Source organism: Dermochelys coriacea, chromosome 9, assembly GCF_009764565.3.
Source record: "Dermochelys coriacea isolate rDerCor1 chromosome 9, rDerCor1.pri.v4, whole genome shotgun sequence".
NCBI classification, from domain to species: domain Eukaryota; kingdom Metazoa; phylum Chordata; order Testudines; family Dermochelyidae; genus Dermochelys; species Dermochelys coriacea.
The window spans coordinates 9,488,654-9,510,454 of record NC_050076.1 but is presented as its reverse complement, the minus strand read 5'-3'; the positions used below and the strand labels follow the sequence as shown (position 1 = coordinate 9,510,454).

The window sequence follows — 21,801 nt, the reverse complement described above, 5'->3', positions numbered from 1 at the left end:
CTGCTGCCACCCTGTACACCAGGTTGCAATGCCCAGAGCAGAGAGCCAAGCCCAGCCACCCCTCAGGACTGGCGCTACTGCTGTGGGGTAAGTGTGGGCAGGCTCTGCAAATCCTTCCCAGGGTCTCTGGACCTCACCTCACCTCCCCAGAGCCTCCCACCCCTCAGGGACAGACTTGACACAAACCCAGGCTTCCCGTGCAAACCTTTGATACATTCTGGTGACCCAGCTTTGGCCCACAGATAGAGAAACCTTGCAGTATAGATGGAGGGTGACATATGCACATTACAAGACCAGATTTACCCTTCATATCTTGAAAAGCTTTTATTTATCCCCCAGAGTTTGTTCAGATAGGCACACAACACCTTCCCCAGACATGTGGTGATGTTCACAACAACCAGCCTATGACATTTGTCTGTGTCACATGGTCCTCCGGGGACCGTGGGGGCAGCTGAACATAGCAAGGAATGGAAAAAATCTGTTCAAGATTCTGCATCCCCAGGAATTAACTTAAATCAAACTCAGACATCCAGCTAGTCTAAACTCTAATTCTAAAGGAGTTAGAATTAAGTATTGCACAGAAGCATGCCAGTCAGTATACAGTGCATGTTATATAAAATACGTATATTCATCTGCTACTCTTGTCAGTGCTAGCAACCACTTTCTTAAATCTGACCCTCTCAAGTGAAAGCAGAAGCAGAATTAAAGAGTTTCTATCAGATCTGCTGTCAAAAAAACATGAGCCGTTAGAGACGTCTCCAGTGGGCCCCTTTGCCATTCCCACTACCACACTATGTACCACAGGGACGATCCGTTACCTCTTTCATCTTGAGCAGCCCACTTTAAATCATTACAATTTGTCACACCGTCATCCCAGTGAACGGCCTCGCATTCTAATTTAGCAGGACGCAAGGCGGCCGCATTCATTATTACAGGCTAAACTGCCTCTGCCGGTTAACGTGCGAGTTTGGCACAGATCTCCAAGGTGGGGAAGATGCTGCATGAACAGCTAAAAAGGTGTGCAGGAGATTGTCCACTGTACTGAAGGGGCAGCGGAGAGTTCTAATTTCTGGAAAGCAAAAAGTAAACACAAACGCCGGGCACTTACTGCTATCCGTGTCAGGGATGCCTTTACTGCACTCCATTTGTCCCGTCGTCTGTCTATAACGATGATGAATCCAATACTGGCAGCCTCCAGACTGCAAAACAGATGAAACAGGGATGCCGGGTTACATGGAGTTAGACCATGTAACTGTGCTTCAGCACAACCCAGCCCCCTCTGTGTCATAGTCCAAGCCCATGATTAAAACACAATGTACAGCAGAGAGCATGAATAATCGGCAGGCAAGCCAGCAAATTTCCTCTTTCCAGCACCAGGTTAGCAGCCTCCACAAAACATGAATATTTTATCCATTATATCTCTTGACTGACTTGCTACTGGCTGCCAAAATTCTGTGATGTGAACAGTTTAGGATCACATATTGCTTTGTACTGGGACTGAAGTGGAAGGACAGATCTTGCTTTGCAAAATAATTCAAGTTATTCGATACCTGTCCTCACTCTTAGGCATTTTGCATCATTTTCCTAAGATGCTGATGACTGACAAGTGCACTTATCTCTCACAAGGAGTGGAATTTACCCTTCCCCTCAGGATGCTCAAATAATTAGGGGGACAAAGCAGGAGTTAAGGAGATTGGAGTCTCACACCCACCCAACTCACAGGCAGGCCATGGGGCTGCAAGCCACTCAACGGATGTTATGTCAGCATACGGGCTAGAATTGTGGCTACAGTCCCTACAAGCAGGTGCTGAGCTACTAAATGCGTGGAATTGCAGATCTGCCTATTCAGGGCCAGCACGGCGCCCCCTTTGTGAGGTGCAGGCTCGCCCTGTATTCCTGGGGGGCTGCTACTCTGACCCTGCCGGCCAAGAGAGCTCAGGGACTCCTTGAGCAGTGTGGAGATTTTTCAGTGGGTGAGCGAGTTTCCCCTGCAATGCATAGGCAGCACTCCCCCCCTTGTCACAAGCCAACAGTCTTACTGAAGAATCACGACCGATCTGGGGCCCAAACCAGACAGGACTGAAACAAACAAGGTAGCTGCTTACAATCTAGTCAATAATGTGCTCCAAGGAATGGCTCAATATTAAAGGTGCCACTCAGATTCCACCAGTCACACCCCCACACACACTTGGAGTCAATTAATTTGTTTTACTGGGGAAAGGTGCCAGATACATTTGTGCCAGAGACTGAAATCTTCTCGTCTAGTCCAAGACTGAGCACAGCATGGGAGGCGGAAGTGAAAGTTTCCTCACACCAGCATGCTTCAGTTGAGCCCTGGAGAGATCATGACCTGACGAGACCACTCATAGGCATGAACGGGTACATGTGTTGTTAGCGATTTGAGCTAGGACAAATGGGAAGAGAAAGAGCTTATTATCCTGCTCCAAAGAACATTTCCATCAAATGGCCAAATGCTGCCTGGCCCTTGCACAAGTGCAGGGCTCATCTGATTCCCCCTTGCATGATCCATGCTCTGGAGAGCCCAAAGGCTGCTCCCACCCTGCTCTGCTGGCACTGTGTGGCTCCCTCAGGGAATCAGGGAGCGATGGGCAGGAGGCAGGTTACAGGGGCCAGTCTTGTGGGGTGGTTTTATGATGGCCTGACTTACCACCACCCCACCTCCGTCATATAATTGCAAAAATAATTCAAGTTATTTCAAAGAGCCATTGGATGGTAATGATTTTGAACCATAACCTATCCAGTGCAGGATGCAAGCCAGCAGTCTGGAAGCAAAAGTGCCATGCATAGTTATGATGTTGTATAAGTGATCATCGCTAGGATTAATACTAAACCCCAGAAAGGATCCCTGAGCGACCTCGTCCCCCAGATCAATTGCTTTTACTGCTATCCTCTGATGAGAATTAGGGCATTCAAAGGCCAGAAAACTTTTTTTTTAAAAATGGCAAGGTTTTCTTTTCTCTTTAAATAAGTCAATGAACAGTCTGAACATCTATTAATGCAGAGGAAGGGAGTGGCTGTAGCAATTATTGAGGTACCTCTTGCCTCTCACATGCAATAAAAATATTTCCCAATTGTTTCTTGTCAGTAGCTAGCCAAGTCTTTCAAGAAAGATTCTGGTGTGCATTTGCTTTAGAGCAGAAGAGAAGCACCGCTGACATTTTCTTTGTTGTTAAACTGTTACAGGAAGGCGTGTGGGGGAACTAACCACAGATCTGGGCACTGATGCTGTTTGATCTTACCAAACCCTTCAGCCAACTGGGTCTAGAAACCCCTGTAACAGTTTGTCAGTCAGTCCCGATACATTTGGGCAAATCATTTATCAACTTCTAGCTGGAACGCTACGTACGCATATGTCTATGCACGGGCACCCTGTCAGATCAGATGGAGAGGTGCAAGGATGTGTGGTTTGACTCAGTCTCTCTGCCACAATGATTGATGCTGCTGCACCATAGATGGAAAGCCAGGAAACTGGGTTACAGTACTAACATCCGGCAAGCTCTCTGGCCTGAGCGTATTGAACGCCTCCACAGCGGAAAGGGAGAAGTTGGAGGTGAGCATGTGGGGAGTGACAAGGCCAACAAAAAAGTTTGGAAAGTTATAGTAACTTCAGGTAAGGGAAGGTTTCCAGGGATACATCTGACACTACAGCAGGAGAAGAGGCCCCTTCAGCAGCATTGTTCATAGAATATCCTCATTAGCACAATTTCTGCTTGAATTAGAAACACTGCAACACACTCGACCTGTGGAAAGGTCTTTTCACATGATTTTAATTACTTCCTCCTTTGTGTGTTTAATGCACATTAATTTTTTCTCCTTTGTTTAGTGGCATGTGGAGAAACACTAATGTCACTGTGGAAAGGAAACAAATCCCCAAATAATTGCTCAGTGCAACCCATCTAGGTGCTGCACAGAACATATGCAATTACTTATTGATCTCACACACATCTAGGGGCCAGAACTGATCTTTCAGCTTAGAAAACCACAGACCTCTACTGGAACATGTGTAGAAAGATCTTCCTTAGCTTGCTGCAGTAGCTTGGTCCTTTATTATTCTGCCACTCGAGGGCACCATCGCAGACTCACTGACATACACAAAGCTAATACATGGAAGCTGCAAACTGAACAAGTTGAAGTCCTTCTCTTTCATTATAAAGGGGCACTGTGAAGACGATAACAAAATTTAGCTGACTTAGGCTGGATACAATCCACTGGCCTAGTGATTAAGATATCTATAAATTGACCCTTATTGATCCATCCCAGATCCATTTAGTAGACCAGCTACGTGGTTTGTTAAAGATAAGCCAATATTCATTAACAGACATTTTAAATTTGTCTGAAAACAAACACCCAGGCTGAGGCTAATCTGAAATGCAGACATTTGATGTTTCTGCTGCTAAATGCTGTCAAAACACAATGCTCACCAAAACAACCCCGGCAGCCTCAGATATTCATTCATTTCAAACGTGGACACATACGGACTCAGTCTTCTAAGGAATGGAGCCTAGTTCTTTCTCCATCAGTTTTTGAAATGAAAATTGAAACGAGTAAATACAAGAAGGCTCTTATGATGTTTAGGTCCCTCTGTTCAGACTGAGAGAAGAGGACCAGTGTTGGACACACATATATGAGGAGGATTGGGACTGCTCAATTTAGAAAAGAGATGACTCGGGGGAATATGGTAGAGCTTTATAAAATCATGAAAGGTGTGGAGAAAGTGAACAGAATCATAGAATATCAGGGTTGGAAGAGACCTCAGGAGGTCATCTAGTCCAACCCCCTACTCAAAGCAGGGCCAACTCCAACTAAATCAACCCAGCCAAGGCTTTGTCAAGCCAGGCCTTAAAAACCTCTAAAGAGGGAGATTCCACCACCTCCCTAGGTAACCCATTCCAGTGCTTCACCACCCTTTAATAAGGAAGTGTTATTTACCCCTTCACATAACACAAGAACCAGGAGTCACCCAATAAAATTAATAGGGAGCAGGTTTAAAATAAACAAAAGGAAGTGTTTCTGCACACACAATACAATTAACCTGTGGAACTCATTGCCATGGGATGTTGTCAAGGTCAAAAGTCTTACTGGTTTCAAGTTCACGGAGCATAGGTCCATCAATGGCTATCATCCAAGATGGTCAGTGACGCAACTCCATGTTCTGGGTTTTCCTAAACCTTCCCCTGCCAGAGGCTGGGACTGGACAACAGGGGATGGATCACTCAATAATTGCCCTGTTCTGTTCATTCCATCTGAAGCACCTGGTACTGACTACTGTCACAAGACAGGATACTGGGTTAGATGGACCATTATGGCCCAGTATGGCCGTCCTTTGTTTACCAGAGCAGCTCAAATAACTAAAATGTTTATTTGTGAATAATTATGCAATTAAAACAATGCCATAACTCACAATCAGTATTATTTATAATGTGTTATTCTAACCAGTACTGATATGTATAACAGGTCTATTAATAAAACACTGAGATTTTGGCATTTAAGTCAATGCAACTTGCGTTACTAAGAAATTAAGGATATTCTCCTCTCAATATGTACATTTTTAGAGGCCCTTAGAAAATCTAGCCCTGCAAAGTGCTCTATATTTTTCTGCCTAGAAAGATGTGCTAAAGCAATGTATCAGGATGTTATTTCAGAGAAATCAAATGGCTCTATCCCAAAGAAACAGAGACAATATATCATTGCCATCAGCATCACATTCTGTCTTCCCAGTTTAGCTTCACTTAGCCAGCTTACAATAACTGTACATCCTTCAGGCACCAATAGTTCTAACTTGACACACAGAGCCAAATTCATATCTGGGGTAACTCCACTGAAACGCGTGATTTATAACAAAATGTTTGAAAAGTGGACCTGTCTTTGGGGAAGTTACCAAAATGCTGATGTTGGAATAAAACAGTTTATTAAGCAGTCCTGCTTAGACTGACAGAAATGAGAGACAAAGCAGATAGCAATGAATGAAAATTGCGATTGCCATATTTCTACAAGAAAGCTCGCAGGTCACACATACTGAATTGTGCCATTACCTAAATAGGAGCTGGTTTGGGAAATTCAGTAAAGGATTTCTATAAACGTGAGTGTAATTGTAATTTACACCCATTAGTGTAAATGAGAATCAGGCCACCCAGTGTTCTGTTTAGCTAGTGACTGTGATGTAGATCATTTGCCTCCATGTCCTGTTTACACTGTGTGAGAAGAAACAGGGGTGAAAATGGAGAAGACTGGTAAGTTAGCATGATCCAGAAGAGGAAGAAAAGGGGGGAGGTGGGGAAAATTAGAAACCAAATGCTGTAGGGAAAGCAGAGCAGAGTAAAGGCATGTGGGCCGTGGCATAGAGTCAGACACATGCTGTATAACCTTGCATTTAACCTCAGTGTTCAGGACGATATCATCTGTCTTCAGCGAAATAATACAATGATACTTGTATTTCTTAGGGTATGTCGACAATATATTTCTTATTTGTAGTAAACCGGAGGCAGATTGAGAGTCTTAACTTAGCAAGGGAAATAGAGACAGTGTCACCAAATGATATCATTTCAATTTAGTATACACAAATAGAAACCTGCGTAAGGTGTCAGTAGCACTTGGCATTTAGCGATGAGGGCAGGAAATCAGGAGTTTGAGGAAGAAAATGAGGCAAAATAATAGTATTTACATGGGCAGAACATCCAGTAAACAGTTCCCCACTCTCAAAAAGGTGGTTAAGAAAAGCTCACACTGGACTTTCTTAATACTTCTACCTCCCATGTCATAGAAGTGCACTGGACAGACTGATTCATTTGAAAGAGAGATTTAAAGCATACAGTACATGACAGGTAATATCAAACTTGCCTCCAAAGTAAATGAGTACACATTTGAGGATTTGAGGAATGAGTCTTTTGCACAGAGGTGAATTCCATGCTGGATGACTAGCGGCCCTGGTTCTGCAGGGCCACCAGACTGCAACCTCTCAGAAGTTCTAAAACAGTGAACACAAAGTAAAGCAATGATCCACTCGGGAAGTGAAACTGCAGGGAGACAGCAGGCCTTTGTGCTTTGGCTCACCTGGGAATGCTGGTTAAATACGTGACAACGTTCAGAAAATCCTCGTCGGGTATATCGCTGAACCCCGCATACTCTGGGAAAGTTATAATGGGTGCCCCGTCCTTCCCTCTGCCTCCTGCAAATAAGAGAAGTTTTCAAGAGGTTAGAAACGTCCTGAGAACAGAGGATCAGCCAATGCACAGTGTGTCATGAAACATTAGCATGTTCCTCACTGAGAAGAGGTGTGATCCTGTGGATAAGGCTCCAGACTGGGATACAGGAGATCTGGGGACAGATTCACAGTTTGTATAAATCAATGTAGCTCCATTATGCCAATTTACACCATCTTAGAATCTGGCCCATGGGGTCTGTTCCTGGCTCTGCCACTGAATGGTTGTGTGACCTTGGTCAAGTCACTTCACTGCTCTGCCTCTGTTTCAAGTGGTCATTTGTGAAGTTTTCAGGATTCACAGATACCTGCAGTCTTGGTTGGTGACTGTAAGCTCCTTGGGGTCTCCCTACGTATTTGTGCAGTACCTACAATAATGTGATGTGGATGCTGAACCTGACTAGGGCCTCAGAATGCTAAATATTAAATAATATTTGAATAATAAAATTCCAGGAACAAACCAAGCTTTGGGGCTTTCATTCACAAAAATACTCAAAGAGGGGTGCTTTAAACTAATCGACTAGTTTTGTTTACTATATCCATCCCTTTATTAACTGTTCAATCAACACACACACACACCCCTCCTACTACAGGCCCAGGCCTGCCTGAGGAACCTCCAGGTCCCACTTCATGCCTGGCTCCCGTCTCTAGGATGGGCTGATCCAAACCCAGGATCCAACCTCCCCCCAAATTTTAGGGAAGTCTGGGTGGAGATCTCAGCTTTGTGGCTCATGTCCATCTTTGCTTTTCTTGTTACATTACTCAGCTCAATGGGGAATTAAGCCACTAATATAGTAACGTACATAGCGTAGGATAGGTTTCAGAGTAGCAGCCGTGTTAAGTTTGTATTCGCAAAAAGGAAAGGAGGACTTGTGGCACCTTAGAGACTAACAAATTTATCTGAGCATAAGCTTTCGTGAGCTACAGCTCACTTCATCAGATGAAGTGAGCTGTAGCTCACAAAAGCTGACTCCTTTTCTTTTTATAGCGTAGGATAGTAACTTAGCAATCAGGCTTGTTACTCTTCTGATGGGCCTAGTGTCCACTGCACAAAGCATGAATCCCCAGGTCAGTCCCCAAACCCGTTTTCCGGATTAGCAGCTCTGCAGCTGTGCGGAGGAATAAGGATGTAATCCAAAACCCATTAAAGTTAATGGGATTCTTTCAACTGACTTCAATTGGTGTGGAATAAGAGCTTAAGTGAAAGCACAGACAAACAGGATGGCAATAAGTAAGGGAGTGAGAACATTCAGGGTTTTTACTGAAGGTGTCCCATCCTATAATTGTAGCTAAGGATCTTCAGTGAGTCCCTCCCCTCCCTCTGCCCATCTTGATAAAATCAGCTATTTGGTCCTGACTGCAAACCCAATAAAGGGTTAAACCCTGCAGCACTCCTTCCTATCTCCCTGAGACAAGGAGAGATCTGCCTCAGCAGGGATTGTGCTCCACATCGCTCCTGCCCAAAGGTAAACTCTGTGGCCTTCTCCTTGGGGAGTTTCCAGGGAATTATCCCTTTGGGGGCAGGGCCTGCCAGACCCCATGCATTCTGTGGAAGAGCCCCCATCATCCTCCCACAGCTCCTGCCTCCATGCTGCCCTACAGGGCCCCCTCTCTCCCCAACTTGGCAGTCTGGCCCCTAGAGGAGCCAAGCTGTCTTTAGCTGCAGCTCAGTGGCAGTCACAGAGGGGAGCTGCAGCCAGCGGTTAATACATCGCCACCCAGAAACTGGCGTGAGCAACAGAGAGCAGGAAGTTCTTTGCTCTTCCCCATCCTGCCTTGGCCCTGCCCCCAAAATGCAGCAGGTTTTATCTAGGGGATCAGTGTCCTCATGGGCAACGGAAATCATAGGCTGGGGGAAGCGGTGCCTCCCCAAACTGCCAGGTGTGGCGCCACCCCCAGGGCGCCCCTCCTGCTTCATGTGTGGCGGTGAGGATCCAGTCCCCTGCGGTAGCGGCCCCAGCTTGAGCTGGGACCATGCCGTCCGCCCTCCCGTGCTGGGGGCTTGGGCCACATGCCCTCCCTGTGCTCCAGGGCTGGGGGCTCAGACTGCCCACCCTCCTGGTGCTCCAGGGCTGGGGCTGCGCTGCCCTCCCTTCTGGTACTCCAGGGCAGGGAAGGCTAGCCTGGGGTGTGGCCCAGTAGCTGTGGGGTGAGGGGGAACCCCCCCCGGAAGTGGGAATGTGTGGAAGGAGCATGGCCTTGGGCAGAAGGGGCAGGACTGGGGGCTAGCCTCCCCCAGCCTGTGGTTCATACGCTGCCCATGAGTGCCCCCTTCATGGTGGACAAGCTGTGGAGGGGTATCTGTCGGATGCTGGAGAGAGAGGAAGTTTGACCTCATTCCTCTGTTTGGGGAAGGAAGAGATCTGCCCTCAGGGTGGGGGAGAGCATCCTGTTTTTTACATCATGTTTAGTTTCAGAAAGAGCTCAGGCTATTTCTGTCTGCCCTACTTGCCACTAGGTTGCCAGGTACATGCCCCTGCTCCATGTCCTTCTCACCTAGCTTGCCCCACACTTTCACTTGAAACTATGGGACAGATTCTCAGCCAGCATAAACCAGCCTCATTCCATGGGCTTCCATGGCGATGCACTACACCAGTGGAGGATTGGGCCCTCTTTAAGACAATATTGAACGAGAAAGTGACTCAGTTCGAATGCACCCTCATTTGTCCCACCAGTGATCCCCATCCAGGCCAGCTTCTCAACACATTAACTGTTTCATTAACATAACACTGTGAGACCAGGTGTCAGCTTATGCCATAGCCCCAGGCCAATTCAGGTGTATCAGTATAGATCAAAGTGATTGTGAAATGTATAAGAGCGTATTTGGTGTTTAAACTTCATAAAAACTAGAGGGATGTTACATGCATTGTTTTCACTTATCTGTATCCCCTTTATAATGCAGTAGCAAACACTGACTTTGTGTTAACCCTGTAACTAAATAACCCATAAAACGAGAAAGAAGCCTTCAGGAATGCAAACGAAGAACTTTAACAGAATGCATCCGATGAAGTGAGCTGTAGCTCACGAAAGCTTATGCTCTAATAAATTTGTTAGTCTCTAAGGTGCCACAAGTACTCCTTTTCTTTTAACAGAAAAGTGATCATTTCAAAGCACAGGGTCGTTGTGTGTGATGATCGGAGGTTAAAGATTCAAAATGCATTCCTCATTCTCTGTCATCAAAGGAAAAGCCCACGTGGGTAGAGATATTGTCAGCTTTTTTCTGTGAGAAGAAGCTGTAAGTATGGATTCAAGGAAAGATCCTGCATCTCGGGACTGTTTAGACTCTTACAGGGAAATATATCAAAGTGAGCTGTAGCTTGCGAAAGCTTAATGCTCTAATAAATTTGTTAGTCTCTAAGGTGCCACAAGTCCTCCTTTTCTAAATGCAAAGCAGAGATCCCCTGAAAAGACTTTTGGGAAACTGGCAATTTATTAGATCACTGTCACCATTTGCAAAAAGAAAAGGAGTACTTGTGGCACCTTAGAGACTAACAAATTTATTAGAGCATAAGCTTTCGTGAGCTACAGCTCACTTCATCGGATGCATTTGGTGGAAAAAACAGAGGAGAGATTTATATACACACACACAGAGAACATGAAACAATGGGTTTATCATACACACTGTAAGGAGAATGATCACTTAAGATAAGCCATCACCAACAGCAGGGGGGGGAAAGGAGGAAAACCTTTCATGGTGACAAGCAGGTAGGCTAATTCCAGCAGCTAACAAGAATATCAGAGGAACAGAGGGGGGTGGGGTGGGAGGGAGAAATACCATGGGGAAATAGTTTTACTTTGTGTAATGACTCATCCATTCCCAGTCTCTATTCAAGCCTAAATTAATTGTATCCAGTTTGCAAATTAATTCCAATTCAGCAGTCTCTCCTTGGAGTCTGTTTTTGAAGCTTTTTTGTTGAAGTATAGCCACTCTTAGGTCTGTGATCGAGTGACCAGAGAGATTGAAGTGTTCTCCAACTGGTTTTTGAATGTTATAATTCTTGACGTCTGATTTGTGTCCATTCATTCTTTTACATAGAGACTGTCCAGTTTGGCCAATGTACATGGCAGAGGGGCATTGCTGGCACATGATGACATATATCACATTGGTAGATGCGCAGGTGAACGAGCCTCTGATAGTGTGGCTGATGTGATTAGGCCCTATGATGGTATCCCCTGAATAGATATGTGGACAGAGTTGGCAACGGGCTTTGTTGCAAGGATAGGTTCCTGGGTTAGTGGTTCTGTTGTGTGGTGTGTGGTTGCTGGTGAGTATTTGCTTCAGATTGGGGGGCTGTCTGTAAGCAAGGACTGGTCTGTCTCCCAAGATCTGAGAGAGTGATGGCTCGTCCTTCAGGATAGGTTGTAGATCCTTGATGATGCGTTGGAGAGGTTTTAGTTGGGGGCTGAAGGTGATGGCTAGTGGCGTTCTGTTGTTTTCTTTGTTGGGCCTGTCCTGTAGTAGGTGACTTCTGGGTACTCTTCTGGCTCTGTCAATCTGTTTCTTCACTTCAGCAGGTGGGTATTGTAGTTGTAGGAATGCATGATAGAGATCTTGTAGGTGTTTGTCTCTGTCTGAGGGGTTGGAGCAAATGCGGTTATATCGTAGCGCTTGGCTGTAGACAATGGATCGAGTGGTATGATCTGGATGAAAGCTAGAGGCATGTAGGTAGGAATAGCGGTCAGTAGGTTTCCGATATAGGGTGGTGTTTATGTGACCATCGCTTATTAGCACCGTAGTGTCCAGGAAGTGGATCTCTTGTGTGGACTGGTCCAGGCTGAGGTTGATGGTGGGATGGAAATTGTTGAAATCATGGTGGAATTCCTCAAGAGCTTCTTTTCCATGGGTCCATATGATGAAGATGTCATCAATGTAGCGCAAGTAGAGTAGGGGCATTAGGGGACGAGAGCTGAGGAAGCGTTGTTCTAAGTCAGCCATAAAAAGGTTGGCATACTGTGGGGCCATGCGGGTACCCATCGCAGTGCCGCTGATTTGAAGGTATACATTGTCACCAAATGTGAAATAGTTATGGGTCAGGACAAAGTCACAAAGTTCTGCCACCAGGTTAGCCGTGACAGTATCGGGGATACTGTTCCTGACGGCTTGTAGTCCATCTTTGTGTGGAATGTTGGTGTAGAGGGCTTCTACATCCATAGTGGCTAGGATGGTGTTTTTAGGAAGATCACCAATGCACTGTAGTTTCCTCAGGAAATCGGTGGTGTCTCGAAGATAGCTGGGAGTGCTGGTAACGAAGGGCCTGAGGAGGGAGTCTACATAGCCAGACAATCCTGCTGTCAGGGTGCCAATGCCTGAGATGATGGGGCGTCCAGGATTTCCAGGTTTATGGATCTTGGGTAGCAGATAGAATACCCCAGGTCGGGGCTCCAGGGGTGTGTCTGTGCGGATTTGTTCTTGTGCTTTTTCAGGGAGTTTCTTGAGCAAATGCTGTAGTTTCTTTTGGTAACTCTCAGTGGGATCAGAGGGTAATGGCTATCTGATGAAGTGAGCTGTAGCTCACGAAAGCTTATGCTCTAATAAATTTGTTAGTCTCTAAGGTGCCACAAGTACTCCTTTTCTTTTTGCGAATACAGACTAACACGGCTGCTACTCTGAAACCTGTCACCATTTGGAATGACAAACTATGACTTACTGTGCATATATTTTACCTGCTTTAACCTCTCGAAAACTCTCATTTCCTTTTCTTAGCTAATAAACCTTTAGTTAGGTACTAGAAAATTGGCTGCCAGCGTTGTCTTTGGTGTAAGATCTAGAGTGCCAGTTGATCTGGGGTAAGTGACTGGTCTCTTGGGACTGGAAGCAACCTGAATGTGATGGGATTTTTGGTATAAGCGAAGCTTTATTATAAAGTCCAGTTTGTCTGACTGTCAAGATAGACTGGAGAGTCTAAGGGGACTGTCTGACTCCATGGTAAGACTCAAAAAAATGTAATGCATCCGATGAAGTGAGCTGTAGCTCACGAAAGCTTATGCTCTAATAAATTTGTTAGTCTCTAAGGTGCCACAAGTACTCCTTTTCTTTTTGCGAATACAGACTAACACGGTAGCTACTCTGAAACATGGTAAGACTGGCTCAGTGAAATCTAATTATAGAACACACCATCAGTTTGGGATATCTGCCCTGTTTTCTGACAGTCTGCCTGAGGTAGGCACTCACAGTCATGAGCCACTCCAGAGAGCCTGACAAATGCTTCCTCTTGTCTCCCCAAGTCTGTCGCCGGGAGTTCTGCATAAAAGCAGTTTTTCAGTCTAGATGCTTGGCAAAGGGGTGGCTTTGTTAGGACATTCTCAAACGTTGACCTCTTTTTGTTCTCTTCTAATCCATAGGATCATTTTAGTTACAGATGGAAAAGACCACCTACTGTATTAACTCATCCAGTAGACACTTCCTGCCAGGGGAGAATACAGTCCCACAGCTATTAAACTGGATCCCAGCCAGACAGCAAGAAAAAGTGATTATTATCAGGGCTGCACTGAACTTACTTATAGGCCACCGACTTCACATTAACCCTTGTTGATGGCAAACCTCAGTTCCCTGCTGGTTCCATCACATCCAATTTATCTGTAGGCAGCAGTGGGCTGGAATATGTCACCATCCAAAATTAATCAGAATTTTCCCTGGTCAGATTGTTGCTGCAATCTGCACTGATCCAGATTCTCTTCATGGTCTTGCTTATGAGGCTGAAGCGCATCAAACCACTGGGTGCTTAGTTGCAGAGAGAATATATAGTGACATCTTGTGAGCAAGACGGGTAATGTGATAGGAAATCCAACACACTTCATAGGGTGACCAGGCGTCCCGTTTTCGACTGGAACACCCGGTCGAAAAGGGACACTGGCGGCTCCGGTCAGCACTGCCAACTGGGCCGTTAAACTGGGCCAACCCCTGCACTTAGGATGGAAGAATCCAATGCACCGCTACAGACTAGGGACCGAATGGCTCGGCAGCAGTTCTGCGGAAAAGGACCTAGGGGTGACAGTGGACGAGAAGCTGGATATGAGTCAGCAGTGTGCCCTTGTTGCCAAGAAGGCCAATGGCATTTTGGGATGTATAAGTAGGGGCATAGCGAGCAGATCGAGGGACGTGATCGTTCCCCTCTATTCGACACTGGTGAGGCCTCATCTGGAGTACTGTGTCCAGTTTTGGGCCCCACACTACAAGAAGGATGTGGATAAATTGGAAAGAGTACAGCGAAGGGCAACAAAAATGATTAGGGGTCTAGAGCACATGACTTATGAGGAGAGGCTGAGGGAGCTGGGATTGTTTAGTCTGCAGAAGAGAAGAATGAGGGGGGATTTGATAGCTGCTTTCAACTACCTGAAAGGGGGTTTCAAAGAGGATGGCTCTAGACTGTTCTCAATGGTAGCAGATGACAGAACGAGGAGTAATGGTCTCAAGTTGCAATGGGGGAGGTTTAGATTGGATATTAGGAAAAACTTTTTCACTAAGAGGGTGGTGAAACACTGGAATGCGTTACCTAGGGAGGTGGTAGAATCTCCTTCCTTAGAGGTTTTTAAGGTCAGGCTTGACAAAGCCCTGGCTAGGATGATTTAACTGGGACTTGGTCCTGCTTTGAGCAGGGGGTTTGGACTAGATGGCCTTCTGGGGTCCCTTCCAACCCTGATATTCTATGATTCTATGATTCTAAAGGTCCAGTCTGCGGTGCAGCAGGGCTAAGGCAGGCTAATCCCTACCTGTCCGGGGGCACCGCACTGCGCTCCGGAAGTGGCCCGCAGGTCTGGCTCCTAGGCAGGGAGCCTCAGGTGTCTGTGCACTGCCTCCATCCTGAGCACCAGCTCCGCATGCCCAATGGCCTGAGCCCCGCCCCACACCCCAAACTGCTCATCCCCTTACACCCTCCTGCACCCCAACCCCCAGCTCTGAGCCTCCCCAAACCCATAGCTCCCTCCTGCACCCCAGAACCTGCACCCCCATCCCAGAGCCCTCACCTCCCCTGCCCCAGCCCAGGGCCCCCCCCCACACACACACCCTGAACCCCTCATCCCTGGCCCTCACCCCTCCCACACCCCAATCCCCTGCCTCAACCTGCAGCCCCCTCCCACATTCCGTATCCCTTAGCCCCACCCCCCAGCCTGGAGCCCCCTCCTGCACCCCAAACCCCTCATTCCCGGCCCCACCCCAGAGCCTGCACCCCCAGCTGGAGCCCTCGTCCCCTCCTACACCCCAATTCCCTGCCCAGAGCCCCCTCCCCCACCCTGAACCCCTCATGTCTGGCCCTAACCCAGAACTCACACCCCATTTAGAGCACTCACCCCCTTCCACACCCTACCCCCTGCCCCAGCCCAGTGAAAGTGAGTGAGGGTGGAGGAGAGCAAACCACTGAGGGAGGGGGAATGTAGTGAGTGGAGGTGGGGCCTCAGGGAAGGGGCGGGACTAGGGTGTTTGGTTTTGTGCCAATAGAAAGTTGGCAACCCTATTCATTGCTTCTCTAGGCCAAGCTCACTGCACATCTCCGGGGCTCCTGGCACCCCTCCATCAATCCCCACCCCAAACTTTCTTGTACCACCCTCCTCAGTCAATTTTATTTCAGCCCCACAGCTGCTCAAGGGTTCATCTACTCTTGAAAGGTATTTTGGATTAAAGTAGGATGTGAATTTAAAGTGCAATAGCTATTCTGGTTAATTTCCCATTGTAGACAAACCCTAATCTGCACCTGCTCCAACATCCCCACGCCCCGAAGGAGTTTGGTCATCTGAGGATCAGTGTAGTGCATGGGCAATCAAGCCAACATCATCTTTTCCTCAGCCACATCTCCTCTGCCGGGGGCAGCAAGGCTGTGGGGAGATAGAGTCGACGTAGCAAGGTCTGTGCTACTAGAGGATTTCTTTACATAAGGGAAATCCAGTTAAACCAGCTTCAAAGTGTGTGTGCAAAGCAGAATTAATGAGGCCAAGGAATTTGGCCCATTGCCTGAAGAGGTCATCCATGCTTCTGAGATGCGGAAAAGTACATCATAAAGTTATCTCAGAAGACAGCCATGTGGCCTAGCAAGCTGAGCAGAGGACTAAGAGCCAGGAATTCCTGGGTTCTGAAAAGGACTCGAACCAACGTTCTGTGATCACCTAGCATCTCTCTGCCTCGATCTCCTTTTCTCTGAAACGGGGATGACACCACTTACTGGTGCATAGGAGTGTTTGGAGAATTCATGGATTCAGTAATATGTGGAGAAGAAGGAAAGCTGAAATCTGCCCTCGGATCCTTCCCTGCACTGAAACCAGTGAGATTGCTCAGGTGCAAGTGAGGATAGATTTGGGACCAGAAAATGCTAAGTATTATTATTATGCTGGAAGACTCAGAACATCAGGCATACGATGTGACAACTGGCACTGGAAACACATGAAAAATGGTCTGCCTCAGCTTCACCCATATCTGAATCGGCAATAGCTTCTGGGGAGATGGATTACAAGGAAAAATCCTGCTGTCAGTTTATTTAACGAGCTAATGACAGGGGAGGGAAGCTCATTACACACAAGAAGAGCTTGCAAAGCACCCTCTGTTTCTGGCAGACGATTTCCAGCCATCTTGAACTGCCGGGACTGTCAATTTCTTTTTTTAAATTACACTAGGCCTTGCTGCAGTGTTCACTGTGTTCACATCTTTATGTTAATTTCTGCAGATTCTGAACAGGCCAACTGCAACCTTTGTAGGGAGCCATGTGGAGGGCTTATGTTAATGTGATTTGTCCTGAAGACAGGGGCACAACCAGAATTTTGCTACGAAGTGGGCCCAGTTTACTAGACCAGCTGCCCCAAATTTGAGTGGCGTTGCAGCCCTGTGCCCCAGGTTGCAATGCCCCTCACTGAAACCGGGCCTGGCCACTCCTCGATCCTGATGGGGTGGGGGTCATCCCACCCAAATTTGAACAAGTAGCGTTGGGTCCTGGCAGACAGAGTCACAACACTACTCACATTTGTTCCAGGCAGCCCTTTGTTGTCCAGTCAGGGGCCTAGGCACCCATGACTGAAGTCACTAGGAGGGCTGAGGACATGAATTAAAAAACAATGGGACCATCATGAGCCAGATCCTACTGTCCTTACTCAGGCAAAATTTCCACTGAAGATCCACTGGCATGAGGACCGAGTAAGTGCTGTGGAATTCGGCCCAAAGCAGGCTAAGTACATTCTATGGATTGGTGCACAGCACCTCCCAGTATTTCATTCTAACATCACTTACACCGGGGTGAATCCAGAGTGACTCCATGTGGTGTGCAATTCTGCGCTGCACTTGCAGGAAGTGCAGCGCAAAAGACGCAGCCCAAGAGACGGGGAGCAAAAGCAAGCAGTGGCCTGTAGCCGCTTTTGCTCCCTCTGGCTTCTGGGCTATTCTGGTGGCTGACATGGCCACCCAGCCCAAGTTAGAGAGGCCCCCAGCTGCTCAGATCTATGACAGCAGATACAGAATCTCTAGCAGCATTGCGCCCTTTGGGCCTGCCCCCACCGCACCCCGACATTGGAGCTTGTGAGGTGGAACAGCTTAGGGTTGATTCCAGCTGGACCTCACCTAAGGGACTGCTCTCCCTGTCCCTTATGAAACCTTTATGCTCTGTGCATTGCTGGAATGAGGAGTTTGTCCCAGACTGGACAAACAAAAGGCTATAGAGTGCAGCTGTGAAGCCAGGGCCACATCGGAGCGTCCACAGCTCTCTCATCGTTTGAATGAGTGCAGCCAATAGTTAAAGTACTGGTGTTTAGGGTGGTGCACAGCTTCCTCCCCAGCCCCTCCTTAAAAGCAGACAGGAGCTCGGTCTCGTCTCCCGGGCTTGGGCACCCTCAGCAGCTCCCCCTCCTCCTTGGCTGGTGCCCTCAGAACTCCCCATCCTGTTTGCATCTCTTAACAATGGGTGCAGATTGCACTGGCCTGTGGCCCCAGCCAGCTCACACCAGTGCCCATATGGGCACAGTACCCACGTGCCCCCTTGGAACTGTGCCCAGCCCCATGCACCTGAGCAGAGCTGATGACAATTGAGTCCCATGCGCTGGTCAGAAGAATTAACCCCCCAAGCTAAATAAATAAGCCAGAGCCAGCATCCAGGAGCTGAGCTGGGGCAGCGGGGAAGGTTGTTGGTGAGGAGAGCAAGGGGAGTATTCCTCAATGGTAGAAGGTGAGGTTGAGTGGAGCGAGGGGGTGCACGGCAGACCAGGAGAAGGAGGGAGGTTGTTCCCGGGATAGGGGGCAGCACAACTGAGGCAGGAAGCCAAGAAGGAGAAAGCGTCACAGGACTGAGAACAGCAAAGGTGAAAAGCGTGGGCCACCGAGGTCAGCAGGGGCTGGGATGTCGGGCCGCGAGGGGGACTAGCAAGAGTTTGTTGTGAAATGACACCGGGGAAGGCAATGAAAGGCTGACAAATCAGGAGGGAGGCAATGTGTTCTGGGCTGCCCTCACGTGACGCGCTCACACGTGGCAGCCCTGTCACACCAGCCCGCAGCTCAGCCTGAATTTCACGCACCCTGCTGACCTGTGTGTAGGCAGAAGCTGCAGCTCCCTCTGTTGCCCATTGGATGCCAAGGTGGAGCGTGGCTTCAAGCCACCAGGCCCCGTGGCTGCCTCCCAGCGGCTGCTGCTGGATCCAAGTGGGCAAGGGCAGCTAGCAATAGCAGCAGCAAGAGCAGGTGGCCCAACTAGCAAGGCAGGTGGTGAGGGGCCTCAACACTAGCCCCAGACACCTCAGCAGGACCCCAGTCTGAATCCACACCCCAGTCCCTGAAAGAAACCCCAGCCGGACTCCTGAACCCCCTCTGCCACGCAGCTGGACCCCAGACCTCTGCCCCTCAGAGAGATCCCAGACAGCTCCCAGACCCCTGTTCTCCAGAGACACCTCCCTCAAGCGCCAGATTCCAGCTAGCACATCCCTCCAAGACAGACCCAAGCTCCCCTCCCAGACAGCACTCCCACCCAACCCCCACAGCATCCAGGCACCGCAGCATCCTCCGACAGCTCCAGTGCCCACCAACTCAAGCACCGCAAAACCCCACCCAGCAATCCCAAGCCCTCTTGCCCCCGACGCCTCCTCCACCCCTACCGGCCCTAGCCTCATATTTTCTAAGTTTTACGCAGCTCCATGTCCAACCCTCACCACTGCTTGGGGAAGGGTGTATTCGACGGAAATGGAAATTTACGGTCACATGCAGCTTCTGTGCAAATATGCAAATTAGCTGACTGGATCATTTGCATTAAACGGCACACATGTTGCTCAGCAGCCCTGAATGCGCTTGGAGGAGCGGGAGAGGGTGATTTCAGCAGCAGCATTTGGAATGGACTGGAGGGAGGGGAAGGAAATGGTCACAGTAACCTAGATGAGAGCTCGCGAGACTTAGTTGGTGCAAATAACACTCCTCTCAGCCCTTCATCTTGCCCCCCCGCCTTACACCTCCGCTCCCATTTCCTCCAGCTCTTTCTATGCCCCAGTCCTCTCTCCTGACTTCTCCCTTTGCGGTGTGGATTAGGGGGACAGGGAAGAAAGGGGCAAAATGAAAGGAAAAAATCAGGATGCTGAAGTGTGAACATAGGAGGGAGGAAAGAAGTGCTGGAGCTGCCAGTCTGAGGGACAGGAGGAGGTGGAGCCATCAGCACTGTCAAATCAGATGATTCCTAGTGTTTGGTTTATACTGGGTTTGGAAGATGTAGCAACAGAGATAAAGGGGTAAAGTGTGAACTCCCACATCACAGATGATAGAGGTGGATGAGCCCGCCCCATCTCCATGCCAATGCAGGCTTGTTCCCCGTTGTCTGTGATGAGCAGGGGGATGATGAGAGTAGCAGCATCACGCAAGCAAAGGCAGAAGGAAGATTTTTCCATTTTGTACTTTTCTAAAAATTAGCCCGCATTACAAACGAGGAATGAATGAAGGGGCTGCGGCCCGTAGGAGGGCTGGATGCCGCTCGTACTTGAACTGGGAGGCAGTCCTGGGAGTTATACCGGTGTAAATGTAAAGGGAGATTAGAATTAGGCCCCCAGAAACCTCAGCACCGCCACTGATCAGCTGGGATACTCATCTGAATCTTGGAAACCCCTCCCCCGTCTACCCCAGAATATCCAGAGGCTGAACATTCTCCATCCGACATTCGAAAACATTCGGCTCGCCCGACCGTAGGGACAGATTACAATTTATTTTCTGGGTGCTAGATTTTCAGAAATGCTCAAAACTCCCATTTAGGCCCCTAGTTCAGGGCCAGATTTTCAAAGATGCTTAGCAGCCAGCAACACCCATTGGGACACTTAGTGGCCAGGTTTTTAAAAGAGCTCATTCCACAAAACTGCGCCCAAGGTGCTGAGCCCTTTTGCAAACAAACCCGCCTGTTTTGGCGACTAAATGGAAGCCAAGATGTTTTGATAATCCAACCCTAAGTCAGTGAACCTGTTTCATAGACCAACCATTTGTGCTACTAGTTCAAAAGCTTCCCTAATAATCTTGCTGCCACCTACAGGCAAATGCTCAGCCTGCCACTCTGCCATACACACAAACTCCAAGTCAATGGCAGAGTTGACTGTGACTCGGTTGCTCAACAGGACAGTGAGAAGGTGCTAACTTGTCTGTGCAGAGTTGTTTCACCTGCTTTTGCATTGTCTTGTACACTGGGGCTGAGATTTGGATGCCTGACTGCCATTAAAATTAATGGCAATTGGGCATCCAAATTCCCTACGCTGCTTTGAAACTCCCAACTGAAGCATCCTGCACCAAGCTTATTATACACACTAAAGCCTTCACCGTCCACCACTGTCATCAGAAATGCTGAATGAGCAACTGTAACATATACAGCAGAGATAAACAGAAGATGCTGAGCAGAACCTCAAACACCTGTGCTACTCTCAGGCAAAGTCAAAGGATTAATTTCATGAAGTCACATGCTACCTTTAGGGCATCAGCATGACACATCCTCATTAGCTGGAGCTCATTCTTTCCCTATAGGTTATTGCCCCACAGGACTTGGCACAGATGTGGGATCAAAGCCCTACCTGGTGGAGAGCCACAAGGAATGGATGTAGTGACAAAAAATACTTAGTGCTTACATAGTTATTGGCACCATCCTGGCACTTAACACACATTAACAGAAATTCCCATGAGGCAGGTAGGCCTCACTAGCCTGATTTTACAGTGGGGGAAAAGGGAGGGAGAGAGGTGATGTGCACAAAGCCCTAGTAAGAAAGGGGCAGTCCTATCTAAGGTGCTTATATGGTGTCCGTTACCACAGTATCTGAGCACCTCACAACCTGTTTAATGTAAATATTCTCACAACACACCTGGGTGGGTTTTGGAGTGTGTCTGGAGATGCTGAGGTATCTGGAGTAGAGGCGTAGGTGCTGGGGTGAGAGTGCTGGGTGCTAGAGGGGTTGGGATGTCTGGAACTCCTGTTCATCTCCAGTTTGCAGATAGGGAACAGGGCACAGAGACTACGTGACTTGTGCAGGGTTACGAAGGCAGTCTACGGCAGAGCAAATCTGAGGTTAAGGGCTCTAACCACTGGACCATCCTTCCTCTATGCTCAGACCACTGGACCATCCCTTTCTCTGACATGCATATAACCAGCTTGTCCACAATCTGGCAA

The 21,801-nt window shown here is 48.0% G+C and overlaps 1 protein-coding gene across 1 annotated transcript in view; it reads right to left on the bottom strand.

The window, feature by feature from the left end:
• MCF2L2 (MCF.2 cell line derived transforming sequence-like 2) overlaps positions 1–21,801 on the bottom strand; it is a 306,265-nt gene that overhangs the window by 193,094 nt on the left and 91,370 nt on the right. The window contains exons 4-5 of the mRNA XM_038416040.2: positions 7,072–7,186; positions 1,109–1,199 (exon numbers count right to left, since the gene is read on the bottom strand). Of these exons, the coding sequence (XP_038271968.1) occupies positions 1,109–1,199; positions 7,072–7,186 (206 nt within the window). The remainder of the gene's footprint in view (positions 1–1,108; positions 1,200–7,071; positions 7,187–21,801) is intronic.